This window comes from Erithacus rubecula (genome assembly GCF_903797595.1).
Source record: "Erithacus rubecula genome assembly, chromosome: 2".
Taxonomy (NCBI): Eukaryota; Metazoa; Chordata; class Aves; order Passeriformes; family Muscicapidae; genus Erithacus; species Erithacus rubecula.
Window position 1 is genome coordinate 58,936,527 of NC_136685.1, and position 22,717 is coordinate 58,959,243.

Here is a 22,717-nt window from a genome sequence, read left to right on the forward strand (position 1 = left end):
AGCTATGAAAACTGTATCTACCTTTCTGTAGTGCAACTCCTATTTTAATGCAACAGGGCTTTCTCCTCCCATACAGTCTTCACACTGACAAGCATATCAAATATTTGTTGGTTTTTGTCTTTTTTTTTTGCAGTTCAGCATATGCATGAACTAACAAAAACCAGAAAAATCACGTGATTTGCTATTATTAACATGAACAAAGGACAATGAATGTCTGAATGGCTTGACCAAGAAGCAAATCTTGACTCAAAGTACACAAAACTTGTTTAAGTGTAAATAACTAGTTCAGTAGTACACTGCCAGCATCATTTTGGCACAATGGAAAGGAGAAAAAGTATGTAAGCATCCTGATGAAAAATTTCCTTAGCAACTCAAGACAGCAAATATTTATTATTTTCATGACAAGTTTCTCTCTGACCCTGATGACTGTTTTAGGCATGATACTCAATCTGATTTTAATATTTTATTTTCAGGTGCTGTATCATTTCTGACTGAAGACTGAACCCAAACTAAACTCTTACAGCAACGTAAGGGATGTGCTCCTCAGGCTAAGGTATATACACACACTGTATAGCCTGTAGCACCCACTAGGACATTCATGAGAAGAATGAAATGGCTTGTCATGAAGGAGCCATTTTGAAACTGGAATGTCAGCAGAAATACAGAAGCCTTACAGCTCTATTAGAACTCTGAAATGTACCAAGCCTAAAGCTGCTGATACATACACCTGTTCTGCTCTTCTCACAGCAGATACACATAGGGAGGAAGAAGGCCAAAGCCTTCCCTTGCACAGGGCTTTCCACAGTCTGATTACACTCAGCAGTCAGCACAGAGCACCTAACACTATGGGAAACAAATCCCCTCCTGTCATTTGAATTTGCAGTATTACATCTCTCCAGGTCGTGGAATCATACTGCTGTATTACCAGTCATCTCTCTCTTAAACAGCTCTAGCTCAGAGACAGATTCTGAACATAATAGACAGGACTTCTTACAAAGAAACAAATCACAGATTGCTCAAACTGACTCCAGCCCAGGGATGCTCTCTCTCATGGGTCTGTAACTCTTTCAGCTTCATTAGCAGTGAGCTGCTGCTTGCAGGAGCAGCATAGCTGTTTGCAGAGGTTTTCTGAAATTCATAGTGTGCTGCAATTTTTTTAATTAGCTGACAAAACATTACCCAAGCCTATGAAAACTTGTTTTACTTGTTATTCTTCTGCAGCTTTACTCTAGAAGGCAGGAGACTTACTCACATATTATTAGTCACATTGCCTCAAGGCAGCTTTTTCCCCTTTCAGAAAGGACCATGTTTCATCAGCTACCAGAACCCACTACCTTTGCTATCAGCAACATTAACATGGACTGAAGCAAGTTAGTTCAAGACCTAATTAACCCAAGTAACTGACTTCAGAAGTGAATGATTACCCAGGTATAGCTTGCTGAGCACTTCTAGAATGTGAAAAGCTTCTTATCTGTCTTTGTTCAACTAAGGTAGTTATCATTCCATGCTATAAATACCATACAGAAAGAATAAACAGGTCCTAAAAATGCAGCCCAGCTACTTTTTGATAAATATAATCTAATTTTCTTGCAACTCTGTAGTGACTTTGGCAAAATTATGGAAGTGCCTTGACTATCTTGAAGAAAATTGAAAAAAACTGAAACTTTTCCCCCCAATAACAAAAGATTTAAGTTTAAATGAATCACACCAATGGTTATGAATTTCAATAATTTAATGCTAACCAAAAGTACAAAGTGTGAAAGTCAGTGTCTCATTTGTATTGGTATAAGAAAAGAAATCTAGAGAAAGTGTTTACACTGCAGCAGATTTCCCTATTAGCACCTTGAAGAGAGGTTCTGAAGTGATAAAAAAGTATAGAAAACACTGGTATGGTACTAGGTACAAACATAAAACAGGTAACAGCATTATCAAATTTCTACCTTTGAAGAAAAGTTACTAAAAATGCATTAAAAACAAGTTGCTCAGGTATTCACAGTTTGAGTAGAGATGGAATCAAGTGCTGGAATAAGAGAAGAATGAACAATTTCAAGGCAATTATATTGCAAGTCCAAAGGCACTGACAATACAGTACATGGTCTTATTCTCCCATCTCACAGTGCAGGTTCCTGCAAATACAAAACAGGGTTTCAGAAACAGAAGGAAGTTAAAGTGATTACATGCATGCCCCTATAATTTTTATACTTGTCTCCTTTAAGTATCTTAACAACTAAGCTTTCACAACAGTCAAGCATTTCATACACAGCCCAGTTAGCATCACAGCCAAATGGAAAAAATATCAAACAGTATGTTATTACTCCAAAACTACAAACTTGGGGTGGGGGGGAAGTATGCTGCCTAGTCTTTAAGAGACTGGCATTAAGCTGTTAGTTGGAAAATCCAAGAGTTGTTTTCCTTACCATCACTGGAGTTGTCCCAGAAGCAAGAGCTTGCTGTATGTAGCCCAGCACCATTCTTTTGCATAATCACACAGGTCACTGTTGGCCAGTAGAGAAGCTTTGATTAATTTCTCACTAACATTAATTAACATTTAGCTCCATTTTTGCTCAGCACACACATCCAGATACATAAGCAAACATGCATGCTTGTGAGCAGTTTACAGACAAGGTTCTTCCCAAGATCTTCCCCCACCCCTTGCTGCTGGTGTCCCAGCTTTCAGAGAAAAGGGGAAGCTGAGCTCACCAATGTACTTGAAGGGCTTCCCCAGCTTTGTGAGCTGGCTCAGGGTTTGTTCCACCACACTTGTTGTCCACTGGTTCACTCTGCTGTGCTGGTAGGCATTGCCACCGATAGCACCCTCTATGGCCTGGGGGACAAACAGGTGAGGGAACTGCTCTGCTGTCAACTGCAAGGCACCCATTAACCCTTTCCAACATGGACCCCACACCCACAGAAAAATCCTAAATACTGCAGGTGCACACTGGCTGTTGGAAGGGTTATCAATTATTAAAAACATGCAGGTCAGAATCTGAGCCAGGCATAGTAGAAATCACCATAGATCCCACCCTCTGTTTGCTTTGTGTTATTTAGATAATTTGTAATGTCCTACAGCCATACTTATGAAAAGGGTCCTGCACTTAAACAGTCCTGAAGAGGATAAGGCACAGTAGTATAATAGCTCATTCATTCACACATATTAATCTACAGAAATGAAATTCCAATTTTTGAGCAGGATCATTTTTGGGAAACAAACTCCCAGACTAAAACAGAAGACCCATGTAGTTACTGGTTACTAAGAGAGCAGAAGCCACCAGCCAAATAATCAATTTTACTTATGGGGATAGTTTCCCCTTTGAGATATAAATAAAAATACGTTAAACCTACATGTTTTTCATTGGCACATTTTTTCATCATAGAAATTATTTTAAAATAACCACAAAATTAAATTCAGAAGAAACAGGACCATGTATTAAAGCATGTGTATTCAATTTACAGAGTTTGACAAAAAGAGTTATTTTGCAACAAAAAGACTTTACTAGACTACAAGAGGAATTCCAAATCTTGCTAGAAATTTTCTAGACAGAAAATTTATCTTTATTAGCACCAAGAATAGTTCAATCATTCCAAACAAACAAGAACTCACTTTGGATAAAGGCACATTGAAAGAACACAGTAACACACATATGCAGACAGTCTAGAAAAAACTCCTGTATTTTACTAAAATATAAAATCTATTCCTACAGTGTTTAACATAATACACTTCCCTGGAAATCTTAGTGGGGATGCACTGCAACTAGAGATGAGTGTATGAAATTACTTTAAATATCTCTTGGATTTGCAATATATATCTCAGCTAAAGCTTGGTATAATTTCTGCTGAAGTCCATACACTGGTTAAATCAAGTTACCTGCACTTTGACAGCAACTTATCTAGAAATCTATTACATATCAGTTACCACATTTTACTGAATGCCTTTTAGTACACGGCATAGAACACATGAAATTTCACACCAACAAAGTGAGAATGTTTAAATTACCTCTTTAATGATGCTGCTGACTTCATCAACAGCAAAGGAAACCTACAAAAGAAAGAAAAGAATTTTAAATAATGACTGGACACATTCTTCTGTGTATGAAGTTCGAGCTCTTGTTAAGAACATGCACTAGAAATTTAATTTATCCTTGTCAGATTTCTGGCAAGTCAGAAGATACCAAGTCTGCCTTTATTTGCATGTATATGGACTCTAGCTCCTTCAGCCCAGTCAAGTTAACCTTCTTAGAAAAGTAATGAAAAATAAAAATAAGAGATTGGCTGACCTTTTGAGTCAAGAAAGCTTTCAAATTCTAACATGGACACATTTTTAAGTAACATGTATGGCACTTGTGCACACATATATTCCCCTTTCCCACTAAGCTCTAATGTCTGCATATCACAGTGGGCTCAGGCTGGCAGTTAAATGGAACTGACATCTCCAGGGCACCAACATGGAAAAAATAGCAGTTCAGAGCTGAAAGAAAAACTGTCTGGACAATCTCAGCCTAGGGTAAGAAGAAAGCTGCCCCTTGGAAACCAAAGGGGAAATGTAGCTCACTGGACCTTCAGCCTTTGGGGGGCAGAGATTAAGCATGTGGAATCAAGACAGTGAAGGCCCTAACATTTTACTAACCTTAAAACTACCACCCATTTACATGTATGGTTAGTAGTTTATGTTTTCTTGTTTCATTCCCTCTGCTCCTCACAAACCAGGACAAAAGAGGAGCACGTGAAGGCAAACTGATTAATTTCAAAATGCAAAATAAGAATGTAAAAATGAACCCTACCAGGTATATGATGACGGGGTTGTCACTGGGGGGTCAGTCAGCTTCCCCAGCTGACAGAAATGAACAACAGTGTAACAATTCACTGTGCAGACAGGATGCAGTTACACCTGCTCAGGAGAATCCCAACATCACATTCATAAACCTTTGGTCAGGAGGTGAACGGTCTAGCCAGCTTCAATGACATGTGATGTTCAGAAAGATAAGTTGATCACTGTCCATGACAGAAGAAACAGCACATCCTGGGAGACAAGCAGGGCAGTTCCTTTTCTACACCTATCTAGAGGCACCAACTTGCTGGCACAATTCAACATTTTTAAAAGCTTTTATGTGCTGTGGCAAATTGCTTTTTATTTTCGGCTTCTTGACTTGGATTTAATATTAACATGACTTATTTATTTTCATGGTACTACATTTTAGAGGTGCTTACACTTTAAGGTGCACCAGTGTATTTAACCAAGCTACAATTATCAAAAAACACTCTCCCACAGAGTTTAAGAATATGCATGGCAGACATGCCATACTGGCAGACATGAAGACTGCTGTCAAGCAAGATGATAAACCACACACAGTTTTCTTCTTCACAAGATCTGCTCAGAAATGCCTTTGAGTGAGTACAAACACGGTTCACACCAAAGTAAAATGACTTAAATTCAACCCAAGTTCTCAAAGGTATTTCGATATATGATATTTTCAATATCCAATTTGTACTGAAACAATAGATTTGAGAATTCACTTCTAGGGCTGATGCTGCTTTTCAACCCTCTTGCTTTCTCGGAATGACAAAAACGAACATAAATTTCTGACATCCATAACATGAATGAACATAAATATCTGATATTCTATTTTATCATTATGTCATCTTTTAATAAGATGACATAAAAACGTTTTTGCATTGAAAAGTAAAGGGGGAAAATTGGTTACTTTACAGTTTTCCTGCGGTACCTCTAGCACAAAGCAGGCAGGCAATGTTTCCAACTGCTTGTTTAAAGGGTGCTCCCAGGCAACACATGCAAACTGCAGAGCAGGACTATAGCTTTTAGTAATTCTGAAGACGTTTTCGAAAACAGCTGTAGGAATGATGTTCGGGTGTGTTAACTATATCTATTAAAAAACCCCAGTCTGTGACTGCAACACAGGGCAGGCCCTGCCATGAGGAGGAGGCTTTTAGAACAGGACCAGCCTGACACACCTTGGCTCCTCTCGCCGTTTGGCTTTAGTGTCGCGCAGTCACATCGCTGTTTGATAGTGTCACAGCTCAGTGGCACTGTCCCTCTGCAAAGCGGCACTGCCCGCTTCTCCTCCTTAGCGGGGCGGCGGTCATTGGGCACGGTAACAGCCTGAGACCCTCGATGCAGCCCACTCCGTATCTTGTGAATGGGTGTGAGCCCCATCAGTGTAACACGCAGACACGGCTCGGACTCCTCTTTCCGCACGCAAACAGCTCGATCGAGTTTTCCCCCGGCCCAAACACCTCGGCTGGGTGCTGCTTCCCCCCGCCACGGCGGGGACAGCCCGAGGCCAAACACCCCTCAGGTCTCTTCCCCGAGCGGCAGGGGCAGAAGGCAGAGCCGAGGAGCGCGGCCAACACCCCGGCAAGGGGCCGGCCCCGGGGGCGGCAGAACAAAGGCTGGGCCCGTCTGCCGCCGGTGCCCGGGACGCGCGGCTCCACCCTGGGGGAGGGCGACAGGGATGGCGGCGGGGGACGCCGAGGGGTGGGATCCGGGGCGGACGGGCACCGCCTCAGACCCTCCGCTGGCCCTGAAAGGAAGCGGCAGGCGGGAAGCTGTGCTCCCCGTGTCCCCCGTCCCGTTACCTCCTCTCCCGTCTGGAACTCGTCCATCTTCCCGGCGGAGCCGCTCGCGCCGCCACGGACCCGCACCGCCCCCGCTCCGCTGCGCCCCTCGCGGCCGCCGCCCGCACTGCGCCTGCGCGCCGGCCCCGCCGCGGCTGGGCTCGGCCCGCGCCCTCCAAGATGGCGCGGTTACCACAGCGACTGCGGCCGGCAGCCGGGCGGGAGGTGGCGCTCGGCGGGGCGCTGGGGTGGTGTCAGCGTCCCAAAGCCTGTGGCTGGGAGAGGCGGGGCTTGTCACGGTTGTGCATTTCATACCAGTAGCTTGGCGTTGGTGCTCAGCCATCCAAGAGGTCCTTCTCTGGGTTGTTCTCTCGTGGGAGGTCCTCCTCTGCTCCGCAAGGAGGAGAGGACGATTTGCTTCTTTTTTTCTGGAAACCGCTTTAGAAGCAGGCCTGTGTCACAAGCTGAAAAAAATCAACATAGAAAATTTCTCCCTGTCTTCATTATATTCCATCCCCCCTACCCCACTACCCCCCTGCCCAGCTGGAGGGGAGTGGCAGGGCGTGGGTATCTGACATCCAGACAGGATCAACCACTGCAGAAGAATATCTGAATTCTTACAGTTCTAAGCAGACCACGTGATTTTTAGCAGACACAATAAGAACCAGGAGAATGAAATTAAAGGGCTCATTTGTCACAGTTCCTGGATGTTGTGTGTGTGCAGTGTTTACAGATTGTCCCGGTCGCTGATGCCGCCAGGCCCCGAGAGCTGCTCTGGGCATGGGAGATGCTGCTCAGTCAGAGGGGCCTGCATGAGCTGCAGAAAGAGTCTGGATGGAGGAAGAAAAAACAACTTACTGGGCACAAGTGCAAAGGGCTAGAGGTGGCAGGAATAACCAGCTCTACAAGTGCAGGGCCAACTCACTCAGTAGCTGTTCCACAGATGCATGGAGCAGGGAGGTGTTGTTTAGGTTCAATTTATCTCAATTTCTTGTATGGTGCTGTTTAAAAAAAAAAAGAAAAAAAATTGAAAAGGACATAGAGCCTGGAAGCAGTGTGGCCTCTCTGCCGTGTGGCTGCACAAAGAATACTGTGTCCAGTTTTGGGCGTTGTGTTTTTAAAAGGTTGAGGGAGGTACAGCTCCAGGGCCTGAGTGTGCTGACTGATCAGTTTTGGTCCTGCCTCCAGTCCTGTGTCAGGCTCTGTCTCCTGTTTCTCCTGAAAAAGGAGACCTTGACCAGCCACCTCACTGAGACAAAAAGATGAGGACTATGGAAGGACTGAACAAGTGGTGCTTGTTTGAACAAAAGCATAAAAGGCTATATATTTGGTTATATTCTTAGCATGTATAAAATCCTGCAGCAGTTTTCCATGTCCAGGGATGAAAGGGGAAAAATATGATGAGATAAATATGTGGCAATTGAGGCTTTGATTAAATATTAGGGGGAAGCTGGTAGTAGGGCTAATGTTCTGCAGCCTGGATTTGGGATACAATTAATCTGTGACTGTGGGTAATTAGAGTCCTCAGGTTACTTTTGGCATATCATGCATGCATAGCTCTATGCCTCACTAACAGGTGCACCAACATCTCTTCCACGATGCAATTGAAGAAGGTGATTAAACTTTGACATACACAGGTGGAAATGTTTGAATCTGTTTAGCTTGATGAGCTTATAAACATGCAGGCTCTTAAACTTTGACGTATGTAGGATTGCTGTGCTTTGTTTCATTTTAACTAGAAATTGGAACTTTTAAAACATCTGAAACAATTAAGAAGGGCTTCTCTGTTGCATGCAGATTTTGTTAGAGCTGGGAACAAGAAAGGAGATTGAGCTGTAAGAATAACCTCTTTTTTTTCCCCTCCAGACTTAAGAATTATTGGAATTTAATTTTGAACTTCATTACCCACACTTAATTCTGTAATAGGCTTAAGATGTCCAGTCTGAATAATGTTTTAACTTTCAGTTTTTACCTGAGATCAGCTTTCCAGTTGTGAGGTAAAATAGCTTTCTTCTTCTTGAAGATGCATAAAAACTGAGTTCTCCTGAATTTCTATCTATACTAACTGTTTTATCTTATAGACTGAAGTAGAAAACTGGGTTTTTTTTCCCAGAAAGAACTGTTTATGAGACAAACCAAGTTTTCTGTGCAAGTCCTGAAGACATTGAGGTTAGAAGTGTTTTCACATTTAAGGTGTCAGAAAAAGAAATGTATATAACTCAAAACCACTTCTCTTCCTGTGTGTGGCTTGAAGACTGAGCACATTTTGGCATATCAGTCAGCTTTTGTAGCCTCTTTTGCTGAGTCTCCTTTGAATGTTAGAGAAACAAATATCTCTGTTTGTTGCTGGTTACAAAACCAGAGACCTGGCAAAAGCTGTTGTAACACTGGAGCTCTTTGTTCAGCACATTTGCTTTCAGTTGTTTTGGGGTGCTCCTCTAAATATACATCAGTGGTATCTGTGCCCAAAGGAAGGAAAGGGGGTGGAGAGCAGCGACCAGTTTTCTTTAAGGAGAGATAATTAAATAATGAGACTGCTTCTCATCTTTTATAAGCAGTTCACTTCCTGGTGTCTCTCTTTGATGGCTGCTGAAAAGGTGAGGACATCGTTTTATTCTATTCTCTATGACATAGCACAGGGGGATGCATTTTTATTTACTGGCATGTTTGTTTTTTTTTCAAACTGGAAAAGATTTAATGGAAAAACCACACCTGCAAATTATTGTTTGTGTTTGGTTTAGTTATTTGGTTGGTTATTTTTTATTCTGAATTCTGGGGTGGGATGTTATTAATATCCAGACTTAAACAGACTTAATTTTGGTAAAGCATTATCAAAGAACTTAAACAATTTTCACATGCAGGGATTTGAAAACTAAACTGTTGCAGTCAGGTAGTACAAAATAACACTTGTAATTTTCTTAACTGTGAATGAATTTATGTGATTGGTCTCAAAAGAATAGAAAATAGCTACAGATTGCAGTAGCTTTTGAGACTGGTTTTACTCTGAACCTTCTTAATCTGTTCCTTGCCACTGATGTATTACAGCCATTTTCTGGGTTAATGGATAAAGTAATGCAATTATCTCAAGTAAATGAAGACTGTGACTTTGGAAGTTCTGTTAATTTATAGTTATTTAATTACCATTATTTTGCTGATGCTTAAGGATCTGAAAGGAGATCAATAATACATTACATGTAAAATGTCTTTGAGGAAAAGCTTGCCAAGTCAGCCATTTTTAAGTTTAAAAACTTAGAAAAGAAGCTGTTTTTGCAAACTTAATCTAGTGTAAAATAGGCCTTTTGCTTGATCTTCAGTAACATAACTACATACTATTCTTTCCTGATAGGAAAAAACCTCTTTTTTTTTTTTGAGGTTGTACTCTGTGCATGCATGAATCCCTGTGCTAAGATACAGCCACATTAGTCATCCCTTCTCCCTCACAATGGCTTTGGGATTTCTTATGATATTTTGAAGAAGTTACTGATTCGTCTGCAAGGTTCCTGACCCTGCATTAGTTAAATGCAAAATATATATTGATCAATATTTATTATTACAATTTAAGAAATGCTTGAACAAAATATTTTTGTGAACTTTTTGATGAAAAGGAAGAAGTTTCTGCTACTTTTCATTTTATGTAGGAGATGCTCAGCTTTGAGGTTAACTGACTGTAACTCAGGATAGATTCAATGCTAGCTGGATTCAATGGGTGAACATGAAAGGAGGGCATTTCAGAAGGTTTATGAATATTTTTTCCTGTCAAAAAGGGTAATTACTGAAAACACTTATTTATTACTGCCAAAAAGCTACTCTAGTGCAGACAGCTTTGGTGTAAGAAAGAGTTATTTCACAATTGTAGCTTTTAGTCCCTCCAATGAGAAATTTTCAGTCCAATTTGAACACCTCTGTGAAATAATAATTATAAATTCAAGTTTGTTGTGGGGCCAAGGATTCTCCCCCATTTTTGGGAGTTGTAATACTTTCATAATACTTTATTTATACTTAAAGTTACCTCATCATTCAGCTAGATTTTCAAAAGAATTTGAAGGAGGCATCAGATATCAGCTCTTTCTGTGTTTGCTTAGCTGCAGGTGTTGCTCTTTGTTTTACTGTGGCATGTTCTTAATAGCTCTATGAGACATTCATGTATTTTCTAGAAAATGACCAGAGCAGGGTTTTATTGGATCCACTTAGTATTGGCTGTCATGCACTTGCTAGCTTTTACTGATGCTTTAGTGGGACTTTCTAGTGGTGTTCTAGATATGCCCAAAGTCTTAGGACTTTATGGCAAATGTAGCTTGCTTGCTCTGTAATGGATGTTTTGGTATACTGTGTAGGGCAGAGACACCAGAGTTTGTATTGACTCCTCTTTAAATTATGTTGACTTAAATGACATTGATGGTTTTAAACATGTTCATCAATCCCAGAAGATGTTCATAAGGTAAAAGATGAAAGCAGGTGAAGGATGCAGGGGCCTTTGAAAATGACATATATTGTGTTAAAAAAATGGCTCAGGCTTTTGTGCTTCAAATGAGTAATTTCCTGTGAAATTGCAGTTGCTAAGGAAATAAAACATGATTATCCCTATCTCTGTCTCTTTTGTTTCCACAGGAAACCAATTTTTTTTTTTTTAACACAAACTTCTGTGAAATGCTTTGTCTTTTTGGTCTGTTGAAGGATTTCACAAAAAAAACCAACCCATACACAAATGGAATGCAGCATGTTTTGTATGCATATTATTACCCTCTGCCTTTTTCCTTTGATGAAAAATTAAATAACTTAACTGGGGCAAGCTGCATGTAAAGTAATTCCCTGCACTGACAAAAATGCATTGTCAGTATATAACTGAAGTTTTAGTGGGTACTTTTGATGGTTTAGGGTTTTTTTTGTGTGGCTTGTTGTTTTAAATTTAAAACAGTATTTGAAAATATTGATCCAGCAATGCAGCTGGTTGGTCAGATTCTCAGCTGAGGTCCATCAGTGAAGCATCAGTAACTGATTTGGAAAAGCTTTGCTCTTCTGTCCTAGTGGCTGCACCTGCCTAGAGCCTGACTGTGTGTATCTACTTCAGATAAAGTTTGAGACACTTAACCAGTTTTCATATACACACCTTTAATATTGGGGGATATCCCATCACAAGTAGGATTGTCTTACATTTCTAGTAACATTCACTAAATGTGAGTAACATGGAAAATTAATGTGGTGTATAAGCTGTTTTAGGTTGAATAATCATCTTTTCTTGACTTTGCTGCAAAGTATATAAAAATTATTTTATCTTTTAGTGGAGTTTTGCAAAAGTGAAGGTCACAGAATATATCCAAACTGCAATTGCGATTCTGGTTCAATTTTATATTTGCATATATTTGTATGCTAGTTTGGGATCAAAATTGTTAGTGAACTGAGCTAGAAATAATGTATATCTTAACTTTTGGTGTCTCTGTGTATTAGCAAAGATGACAGCATTATTTGGTATCAAACTGCTTATCTAGACTTAACAGACAGAGGTAATTGATGGAAGTGACTTAGAGGTCTTGGGTTTTTTCTTCTTAATTTTGTGATGTCTTTTCAGTAAAATGAGATAAAGAGGCATTTTTTCTCAAAAATTTTGTCTCAAGCACTATGACAGTCATGGGACCTGTAGGCCTATATTCAAAACTAATTAAAGCTTTTTTGTTGGTTGTTTTATGTTGCCTCTACAAAAGATGTGAAGGGATGTGCCTGAGTGCTAATGGACAAGATGGTGAGCCTCTGAAGAACAGGACTGGCTTAAAACCTCTCCTGTGTCTGAATTGCTGCATGGAAGGTTGAAGTATAACAAAATGTGTACTTCACGTTATTTGAAATGTTTTGATGTGAGAAGAGATAATGTTTGGTGGGTTTTTTTTTTGTTGTTTTCTTTCCCTTAGGCTGGGAAATCCCAAATCTACAAGACCAAATAAAGAAACCCAAACCAGTTCTGCCACTCTTTTACACCATCTCTTGATAAGTTGTCCCTCCTTCTGGTGCCAGTTCAAGCCCTGTCTGGAACATTGCTGCAAGCTTTTATCTCTTTTGGAACTACTTTCAGTGGAAAAAAAAAAAAGGAAGTTAAAGGACACAGGAAAAAGTTAAGATTGCTGTGACCTTGATAACTGTTTGTATTCCCTGGGTAACAGACACTTAAATGATGATCTGTGTGAAGACAACAAAGTTATTTTTTTTTTCAAGGGTATGACACGGTGAAATACATCAACAATCAAGTAAGAACACAGGCATTTAGGAAACACTCAGACCAGCATTCTGGATGTAGTGGAACCCATAGGACTGGAGTCTGCAAAACAAGTACAATAGTGACATTTGGCAAAAATGGCCTGTGAATTTAATCTGAACTTCCTTAAGGGATTAGAGCGAGACGCTGTTCTGGAAGTCCTATACCGTGACCAGATGGTGAGAAAAACAGAGGAGGAAAGAATAAGGTACTGCTGTTCCCCTATTCCTGTTTTCTGTTCTGTTATTTTCTTTTATTTTTTTTTCTCCTTCTGAATTACTCTTCTTCCACTTTATTTTCCTTCTAGATGTGCTTGTCTTTTAACTTCTTTTTAGTCTAGTGCCTTTGTATTCTCTGGGAAATCTAAGTTTAATCTGTTGGTTTTACCATTCTATTGACTCTACACTAAAGATCAGCAGATCCTGTTCACTGAATAATGTACTTGGTGAATTTTACTTCCAGCCTTCATAGGCTAGCTACATTTTTTTCTGTGAAAGCTTTATGGCATTCTCATCATGTTCCTATGTATGCATATGTATAGTCTTGGAACAGGTTCTGATCTTTGGTTGGCTTGTTTAGCTTACTTTGTGCCAAGACTGGAGTTAAGAATCATTGGATAGCTGCTCATTGTGCTAAATCCATCCCTGTCCCTTCTCACACACAACAGGCAGCAAACACACCACTCTGCCTTGGGGGGTGTTATTCATGTCAATAGGTGTCATTAATTAGGAGAGGATTTTTTTTACTAATTTCACACTATGCCAGTATCTCAGCTGGTGAGGATAAAGGATAATTCTCCAGCACTTTGCTTTATGTCTTGGCTAGGACAAGGATTTCCCAGTACCTTGTATCCTGCTCTATGATATTGCATCCCCCTGTAAAACTAGGTATTGGTGTGGGTAAAATAGACATTTTTAGTCCCTTAAATGTGGAAACTGAAACTTTGTTTATATGAAACACTTATGTGTTATGCGACATATTAAACATAAAACAACATTAAACTATAGTAATTATGTGAAAGGCTATATAGAAATTCTGAATTGGTTAGAAAATCCCTTTCAACTGCTGATGATTGCTACTATTGGTACATGTGATGGAGAGGTTTTGATATTATGGGCTGTGTACTGTTTTGATTTGGTTTTTTAGCTTTCAGATGATGCATTTGTTATTTTTTTTTTTTTTTGCTTGGTAGAATATTTAATTCTTGTATAAATATGATTTTAAGAAAATCAAATGGAAAGGAGCATCATTTAGTCTAAGTTTTTGTAGGTGAATGCATAATCACTTGCATACAATGATTTCAGTGCCCTGTGCTGAGTGGGCCTGAAATGAACAAACCTCCATTTATACTTAACTGTTTCTCTGTTAGTGTGCACAGTTCTGGTCACACACACACAGTCACACTACAGAAATGCTGTCTGTGCACATTTTCAAACAGTGCTCAGCAGAGGTCACACTCGAGGGCATATGAAATGGTATTGCACAACCAGGGCATTGTTAACTTGTGCTTTATGTGAGGATTTTGCCCTCTGTAATTTTTCTTTTTTGTTTTCTTTTTCCCCTCTGGAATTAGGAAAATGAAGCTGCAGCTGCAGCAGCTTCGGTGGAAGGGGGCAAAATCCTCAAGGCACGAGTACCAGGAGAGGTGCTGCTCTCGCTGCCAGAGGCCGCTGGGGCTGCTGCTGAACAGGGGCGCGGTGTGCAATGGCTGCAGCCATCGGGTGTGCTCGGAATGCCGGGTCTGCCTCAGCCCCTGCCTGTGGAAATGCACCATTTGCTATGCTCACGGGTAAGGAATCCTGCTGGTTTGCACCGGTCATCCGATGGATGCTCCCTGGTTCAGCTTGAACAGTTAATGAAACAAAGCCACTGGCATGATGAGAATGTTGGCTGAAGTCCTGCTAGTGTGGAATGGATTGGAATTTTGTGTTATTCTTCATGTAGCTGATATTTCCCTTCCTGTGTTTAGCAAAACGGATACTCAGGGTAGGTCAGAGGTGCTGTAGGTACAGAGGTCCCAACAGTACTCACACACTGTTGAGTGTGACAAAGATGATAATAGCAAAGCATAAAACAGTTGTGAGTTGCTGAGCCACAGAGAGAGCTCCTTCCCCTACTCAATACTGAACCAGTGCATCCTCACAACCTGCTGTGTGCTGTGATGTAGTATAACCAATTTTGTGACAATTTCCTAATCATTATTTTCTGCCTCTTACCACTGGAGTGAGAAACCTGACTGATGAATAATTTGAAGTCATGCATTATAAAATTTTAAAAAGCAAAACCAATTAATAACATTACTAGGATTTATTCATGTGGTTAGAAATACAAATTTGTTTACTTTGAATTGATTTTTTTTTTTTCTCTTTTACTGCATCACATTTTTGTATTTCACGATAGAAGAAACAATCTTTCTTTTACTGTGTTGGTACTTTTTTAATATCAAAATAATCCTTTGTAGTCCATTCTTCTCATTGCAGTCTTCCTGAACAAAATGGTTTAGATATATTCCCACATTTGATGAAAAATAAAATGTAGGTGAAGAATCATAGTATGGGAATGATAGTTTGAGTTTACTCAAAATCTTTGCTGGATGATAAATATCCCTGTAGAAAGGGTGAGGATTTGGATGAAAATTTACTTTATGCCAACACAAGCTGAATCCTCCATTCCCTCTGCAGGCACCAAAATGAGATGAAAATAGAGGAAAATATAAAGCAAAGTATTGGTCTCAAGTTAAAAAAAAATTTACTAGTTTGAAGTAATTTTTTTTCTAATTTGGAAGAGAGTTGTAAACTGTAACCAACAAGATATTCTATGAATCTTCAGTTTATTTAGAACTAATATGCAAAATAGGTAGTTGAATGCTATTTATACTTGATACAAAATAGTTACTCAAATGTGATGTGTGTGTCTTGCTGTGTTTCAAGCCATATGCACCAAACTGAAATTCAAAATCAGTTTGCCATATCCTTGTCTAGATAACCCTCTGCACTTCCTCTTGTTTTAAGTTAGTTTCCCGTTATTTGGTGGCCACAGCAGAAATCCCCTATAGAGAGTTGATGGTTGTTAAGCTGCTTTGTGTAGTGCTGTACACCCTTAATTATTTAATAAGCTTGTCCAGATATTTAATGGTAAAACCAAGAAAACATTATTTAGATTAATTAAAAGACCTTTTTACTTTTCTTTCAGGAAATTACTTTTTTTTTTAATCTCACTAATACAAATGGATAGGCCAGCTGTCATTGAATTTCTCTTTACAGTGAAGAGAGAGTACATTTGATCTTTAGTCATGGTGTAAAATCAATTAAATTCAGTCAGCCTTCTTCCATTGTCTTCAGTGGGCTTTACATCAAAGCTGCAAATCTCAAAGAAGGGTAGGGAGTGCAGCAATGTGGTAAATGATACTCAGCACCTTTTTCTTATCCTGGTGAGGGAAAAATAGGATGGCTAATAAAGGTAAAAACTGATTTCCAGGTTCCAAGTAACTATAATTTTGTGTCTTGTTTATCACTAGAGTAATTTTTTCCTGAACCAAACAGCACAGCACTATGGAGGTTCCCCCCTAGACACTGGGGTCATGTTGGTAAGGAATGTGCTTAAGCATCTCAGTGAAAGAGCTTGCAGGGATATGCAAATTTTGTATTTCTTACAAAATAAGAAATTTTGAAGACCTTGTAGAGTTTGTATCTTTCATCTGGAGGAGGCATCTCTTATGTGAATGGAGTTGGTATAGGGTGTTAGGTTTTTTTTAAAGGAATCCTGTGTTCTAAGCATCTAGAAAGACATTTGTTGTGGAGGAGTTTAGTCTATTTTACCTGACAAAGGTTCTTTATTGGGTTTGTTTTCATACTTTTGATCATGTCTTAACTCAATACTCTCTTTATCAAAAAACAAAATGGTGTTTTCAGATCTGTTTTCATTCTGTGTGTGGTCTAATTATCATAGAATGGTTTGGGTTGAAAAGAACCTCAAAGATCATCTGAGTTCCACCGACCTTGTCATGAGCAGGGGTATTTTCCACTAGACTAAGTTGTTCAGAGCCCCTGAACAACCTGAACAAGCCTGACCTTGACCACCTCCAAGGAAGGAGTGTCCAGAACTTCTCTGAGTAGATTAAATTATCACATGAATCTGTGCAGACCTGGAGATTAAACTCTGGACGATAATCAGGGGGTGGTGGAAATAATATAAAGGGAGGTCTGGGGTTGAATGAGAATCAAGGCCTACCAATGCAAAGCCCTTGAAGACAGATTTATTAGTTAAGTCTCCATCCAAAATGAGTAAGTACCCTGTCTTAGTTATTTAAGCCTAATTTTCAGATTCATCTGTGTTCAGTTATGTGCAAGGGTCTATGGTTAGGTATGAACATAAATTGTACAGTCTACATGGGTAATGGTTTTTAAAAAATATTCTGTAATGCTACTTACAAAGATATAATTTAAATGCCTAAAAGGCTTTAAAATCAAGTGTCAGAGCAAAAAGTATCCGACCTATGGTTTGTTTTGGCACAGAATAAGGTGAAGTGTGAAATGGCAGACCCAGAGGTTTTGTTGCCTGGGCCATTGGTGGACATCACTTTAGCTCTTGTATTTAGAGATTTTGCTTTCTTAAGAAGGTAAGCCCTACATGAATTTACTGTTTGTACACTGTTGCCAGTTTCAAACAATTTTGGCAGAGGCAGTAGTAATAAAGATATTAATTTTATAGAAGGAAAATCAATGACTGGCTAGAGAAGAAAGTTTAGCAGTGGCTGTGCTGAGGAAATTTTTGCAGTGAGACTTCATCTTATAGTAAGCATCACAAATTGACAAGGAAGGGATATATTATATAATGCCCTAAAAATTAGTAAGACATTTAGATGAGAACTTGGAACTTGAAGGATCCAGAGAATCCTATCTTCAGTTAATTCTTTTTTGTCTCTTTAAAACTGGCTTAATTCAGATTGAAGGCTTCAAAAAGAGTAAAATTTGCTGAAAATCTGATCTTGACATAGCTATTCATATTCTCATACTATTTATAATCTCATTTATTAATCAATAGATTGAGTTCATGGATTGAGTAGTTATGAAATCTTGGTTTTCTGATAAGATTAATAAAGGATGTTGGATTGTTACATGGTAACCGAATATTTGAAGAAATGCACTTGCAAACATTATGATTCACATCTCTTTTTGATTGTTTTCCAGAGATATGAAAGTGAAGGCTGGTGAATGGTTCTTTGAGGAACGAGCAAAGAAATATCCAGGTGAAGGTAATCACTGGGACAGATCATAAACTGCTATGTATTGTGTACTTGTCATCTAACTGAAACATAGAATGTAGTGTGACACTGCATCCAGTGTTTCTTCCATTTTACTGTGCAGTCCATCTGTTTGTGCAGTAAATTATACATGAACACAAATTAGCAGAATACATTTAAAAGTATAACTTACTTTGGGTAATAAAAATAAGAAAATTGCTGGCCGTGTAAATTGAATTAATGTATGTGTAAGACTTCTAAGAAATACAAGTATGTGAAATTAATATAGAAATGTTATGTGTACAGGAAGAAAATGATCTTGCATTCATCATTTGTCAAAGTTTAAACTTCAGTTGTTTTCACTGAGGAAGTTCTAAAGTTTAATGAAATGGTAGAATGGAATAAAACTCCCCATATATAGCTATAAATCAGCAGAGAGCTAAACACTATTTTATCTTCAGCCAGTTGGCTGTGCCATTGCCTCATGCTGGATCTTTTCAGAGCCATTAAAAGTACAAAGCTCTTAAAAATTATGGAGGATGTGAATGGATTGTTCAATGGGGAATGTGTTTTGTCAGCAAAAGAGCTGCTAGTGTTTTCTTTTCACCTACAATAACTAGTAAGATGGAGAAGATTTGTCTCCTCTTTCCCTTGAAGTGTCACTTCAGAGAGGCATCTGCTTAATTTTGTGCCTGACTGTAGTTAAATTATACCATTTCACTTCCAGTATCTGCATCTATGTTGAAGAGTAGTTGTTAAAAAGGGAAGAACTAGGCCTTAAATCTCCCTTGGGAAACTTGAATAGGAAGACTTTTATAAATGGAAGAGCCTAATCAGGCAAATTTTGGGTGGTAGGTGTTTGTGAAAGGCAGCATATTAAGAAACTGAAGTTCTTGTTAAAACAATTCATTTTAAATTTGCAAGATTTTACTGAAGCCTATTCTAGCTAAACCAATTTCTGATTTTAAAGGGCTAGGTGACTGATTTTTTTTTTTTTTTAAGTATAATTTCATCCAATAACCACTGATAATAATTTCCCCTCATTCTTTTTAATGAGTATAAAGCTGGTAATTTTATCAATCTCTCTATTACTGGAAAATGTTGTTCTTGGATATTGAATCTGATAGAGACAGTCAGTAACTTGCACTTTTTCCAGCAAAATAAATTCTCACTTTGAATTGTCAAGGCTTTGTGGGTTCTTGAAGCATTTTACTTCGTCTAATAGTAATGCTGTTAAAGTCACACAGATCTAAGGATATATGGAACATAAACCTTCAGGGAGAAATAAGTTTTGTTTAGTTCTTTTGATTAGACCTACTGATATATTTAAAGGAGTTTAAAAAGTGTCAGATCTTGAAACACAGCAGTCTTTATGCATCCTTCAATCCTGGAGACACAGTGCCCTCTTTTGGTTTGAAAATATAACATAACTGAATTTATCACTAGAAAGTAAGTTTGACCAAAAAAAAAAATGACAATGAAGATTTCTCATGTTGAGTAGTAAAAAAAGATTATTGTTATGCTTTTTATTATTTTTTTGTATCTTCTACCTAAAGCATGAGATTAATATTTTCATAAAAGTGGTAGATTACTTTCAATGAGCAATCAATTTAAAATCTAAGATAGCAAATGTTATTTATCAATAAGTGAGGATTCTGGAATTCTGATTGAAAATTCTAACATCTATGAGCTGATTATTGTTTCTGCCACTACTAAGGTGTGTTACTGTTATGTAAACAATGTTATAATTAATGACATCTTCAGCAAAGCATGGATCACATGCTGCTTACTGTATCAGGAATTACTAGTGATTAACGTCACTCCAGATAATTTCAGTTTGCTATTTGTTATATTTGTGATAAAATGACAGTTTAATGAGTCTTCATTGTTCATGCCTGATGGAGCTCTTTCTCCTTGGTGTCTTCACATCATGTGGCTGCTCACCTGAGGAATGTGCCATGGTTTCCATTTCCCTGCAGGGATGCTCTTAGCAAAGGGTCTCACTCATGTTTGTGAGCTAGTCAAGCATTTTCATCACAGCTCAGGTCTCTAGTAGGAAAAGTGAAAAACTTTTTCATGAGGTGCAAGAGTTGACCAAGTGCCTACTCTTGTACGCATTTTCAGGCTTCCTGTGGTGTTTGAGTTTTGTGGCTGAAGTGCTCTTCAGTGCAGTGGGCCCATGTACCACCTGCCTCCTGGACTCTGGGAGGCTGAGAGCACTTGGCAACCTGTAGGAATGGGCCTGTTGGCATCTCTGTGTGGATGTCCTTAGCAATGGTGAAGAGTTCATCTGAATGTGTCACCTGCAACAGGGAAGGGTGAAATCATGGTACTGTTTGAGATGCAGCAGAAACTTGTGTGTTGCTTGGAACATGTGCTGATACATTAGTTGGGAATTGACTTCATTCCTGACTTGCATGTGCATGAGCTTCTGTAAACACAGACCAGTTCCTGAAAGGAACAGGTTTTAAAAAGTGTTATACAGGCTTAAGTAACTGATGTTGCTACTAAATGATCTCTGGATTTTTTTCCCTCCTCTGTAGGCAGACATGAAACAGTTGGTGCAAAGCTCTTGGAATCTTACCAGAATCTGAGGTGAGACTCATAAAAGGATAACTGTCCTAAGACACTGTGAATTTGTGTGGATGATATATTTTATGTTATAAACCAACCAGTAGTTTGTCCTTTATTATGAAAAAAAAAAAAATCAATACTTTTGGAGTGCAAATGATAAAAGCATAGAAAAATTTTCACTTTTAGCTGTCAGCAATCCACAGAACAGATCTCATGTAAAACAGAAAGCAAGTACCATATTTGGAGTAATAGTATCTTACTTGAAATGAAGGAATGTGCATTATCTTTGCTTTATCTGCTTATATATTTTGCATAACTATTCATAAAATTATGTTAATTTGCAAAATACTTTTAAATTATTGTAAATGAAAGTTATTTGCTAGATGTCATAAGAGCATCATTATTTGTCCAATGGGAGATATTGCTGACATGATAGTTTTACAATAAGTAGTAGACAAGAAGGTAGACACTTTCACTTACCAAACTTAAAAAAAAAATAAAAAATCTAGTTTGCAGTGAATTAATACTTTGACTAGAGGCTAAGGCATGACCATACTTAAGTTATTACCAGTGATACATAATGAAGTAAGTATGCTTATTATGTTATTAAAGGAACCCTCTGCCTTAAAATAAACCAAACCAAAAAACCACAGCAACAATAATTACTACCAAAATCTAAACCAGCCAGAAAAAACCCCAAAAGCCCAGTGTAAAATAAGATATGAAGAGATGGTCTCAATTTAATAGAATTGTCTGGCAAGGCACAGCTGCATAAGAAAGAAACTTATATTTGGCTGGATAAGATCCTAACCAAGACTTGATTTTAAAAAAGAATCAAGAAGGAATTTTACCAGCTGCCTTAGGACCTGTGATTGTTCTGTGATAACAGAATCAGTAAGAAATTTATTTTTTTTCCACAGACCAGGATTATTTATCACATATGGAATGGCAGGAATGTTTAAAGGCTGTTTAACAACTCTGAACCCAGGCAAGGAAGGATCCTTTTAGTATTGTAAATAAAGATGACTGTTTTCTGAAAATATCTCTGAATATGAAGATGTGGAGTGCATCTTACAGGAATTGTGTTTCAGAACTCAGGACACAGATTGTAATACTGTCAGCCATATAGAAATCTAGGGAGCCTATCCTAAGTGAGGTCTTCCTGATAGTTGTAATTTAATAATTTCACTGGGAGTACTCCAAGATTGAGAAGATAGAAAGGTCCTAATTCCTAAGAACAGGTAATAAACCTGTGATGCAGCTTTTACAGACATAGGATGTTGACCCAGACCTTTATAGGGTGCAGGAAACACAGGTAGTGAAGATACTGTGCATGGACATGGCTTATTTATTAATCTATTGGCATAATTTATTAATTGTTGCACTGTTTATCTCTTGAATTTCTAGTAAAATTTCTGTCGTACCTCCGACTCCACCTCCTTTCACAGAATCAGCAGCAGGAGCCAATGTGATGGGAAATGTATGTATCTGCAGAATATATATATAAGTGCACCACTTAGAGTGTCATTCATATGAAAAGGTCAGCCACAGAAATGTGGTATATAACTGCCATAATGTCACTCTATGTCACTAAATGCAGCCTTTTGTTAGTTTGTCATTATTTTTATGCTGCATGGGTACTGGGAGAGAAAGTTTAGAGGCTTTGAAGGCCGTTTTCAATTAGTTTTCAGTTTTTTTAGGGAACTGGTTAACCACTCCACTTACATTAGAATGTTGCATCTGGGTTTTGGTGCCTCATCACAGGAAGACTGGACTGAGAACTGAGTTCCACTGAAACTTGAAGGGATCCCATGTTCCTATGACATTCAGTAGTGACGTGTCACTTTCATTACTGAATGAGAAACAATGAATTTGATGGCTGCCTTTGCCTTGCAGTTTCTAGTGGACAGAATAGTAGAACATGGCTTGAAACTCACAGAAATTACACTAAATTACTGTTTCATTTGATTTTGGACTGGAGTCTCAGCTCTGGCTTTGAAGCCCCCTGCAGTTCTGTAGATATTCTTATGTACTTACCTGGAGTTTGATGAAAACTCTTTGTTCTGTAATGGATAAAAGCAGTAAAT

At 38.6% G+C, this 22,717-nt stretch overlaps 2 protein-coding genes across 20 annotated transcripts in view; one reads left to right on the top strand and one right to left on the bottom strand.

The window, feature by feature from the left end:
• Window positions 1-1,714: 1,714 nt before the first annotated feature.
• DYNLT1 (dynein light chain Tctex-type 1) lies at window positions 1,715-6,717 on the bottom strand. The gene is made up of 5 exons (XM_079297568.1): window positions 6,592-6,717; window positions 3,995-4,036; window positions 2,701-2,824; window positions 2,418-2,495; window positions 1,715-2,126 (listed from the first exon to the last, which is right to left on the bottom strand). The coding sequence occupies exons 1-5, from the start codon at window positions 6,616-6,618 to the stop codon at window positions 2,056-2,058; spliced, it is 342 nt and encodes a 113-aa protein (XP_079153694.1). The 5' UTR covers window positions 6,619-6,717; the 3' UTR covers window positions 1,715-2,055.
• Window positions 6,718-8,275: 1,558 nt separating this feature from the next.
• SYTL3 (synaptotagmin like 3) overlaps window positions 8,276-22,717 on the top strand; it is a 34,025-nt gene continuing 19,583 nt past the window's right edge. The window contains exons 1-10 of one of the 19 annotated variants that reach the window (XM_079331417.1): window positions 8,276-8,405; window positions 8,536-8,567; window positions 8,652-8,739; window positions 9,126-9,167; window positions 12,278-12,370; window positions 12,474-13,022; window positions 14,388-14,603; window positions 18,004-18,068; window positions 20,600-20,651; window positions 22,038-22,110. In XM_079331417.1, the coding sequence (XP_079187543.1) occupies window positions 12,913-13,022; window positions 14,388-14,603; window positions 18,004-18,068; window positions 20,600-20,651; window positions 22,038-22,110 (516 nt within the window). In that variant the 5' untranslated portion in view covers window positions 8,276-8,405; window positions 8,536-8,567; window positions 8,652-8,739; ... (1 more) ...; window positions 12,278-12,370; window positions 12,474-12,912. The other 18 variants (XM_079331413.1, XM_079331420.1, XM_079331421.1 and 15 more) reach the window with 18 other exon arrangements.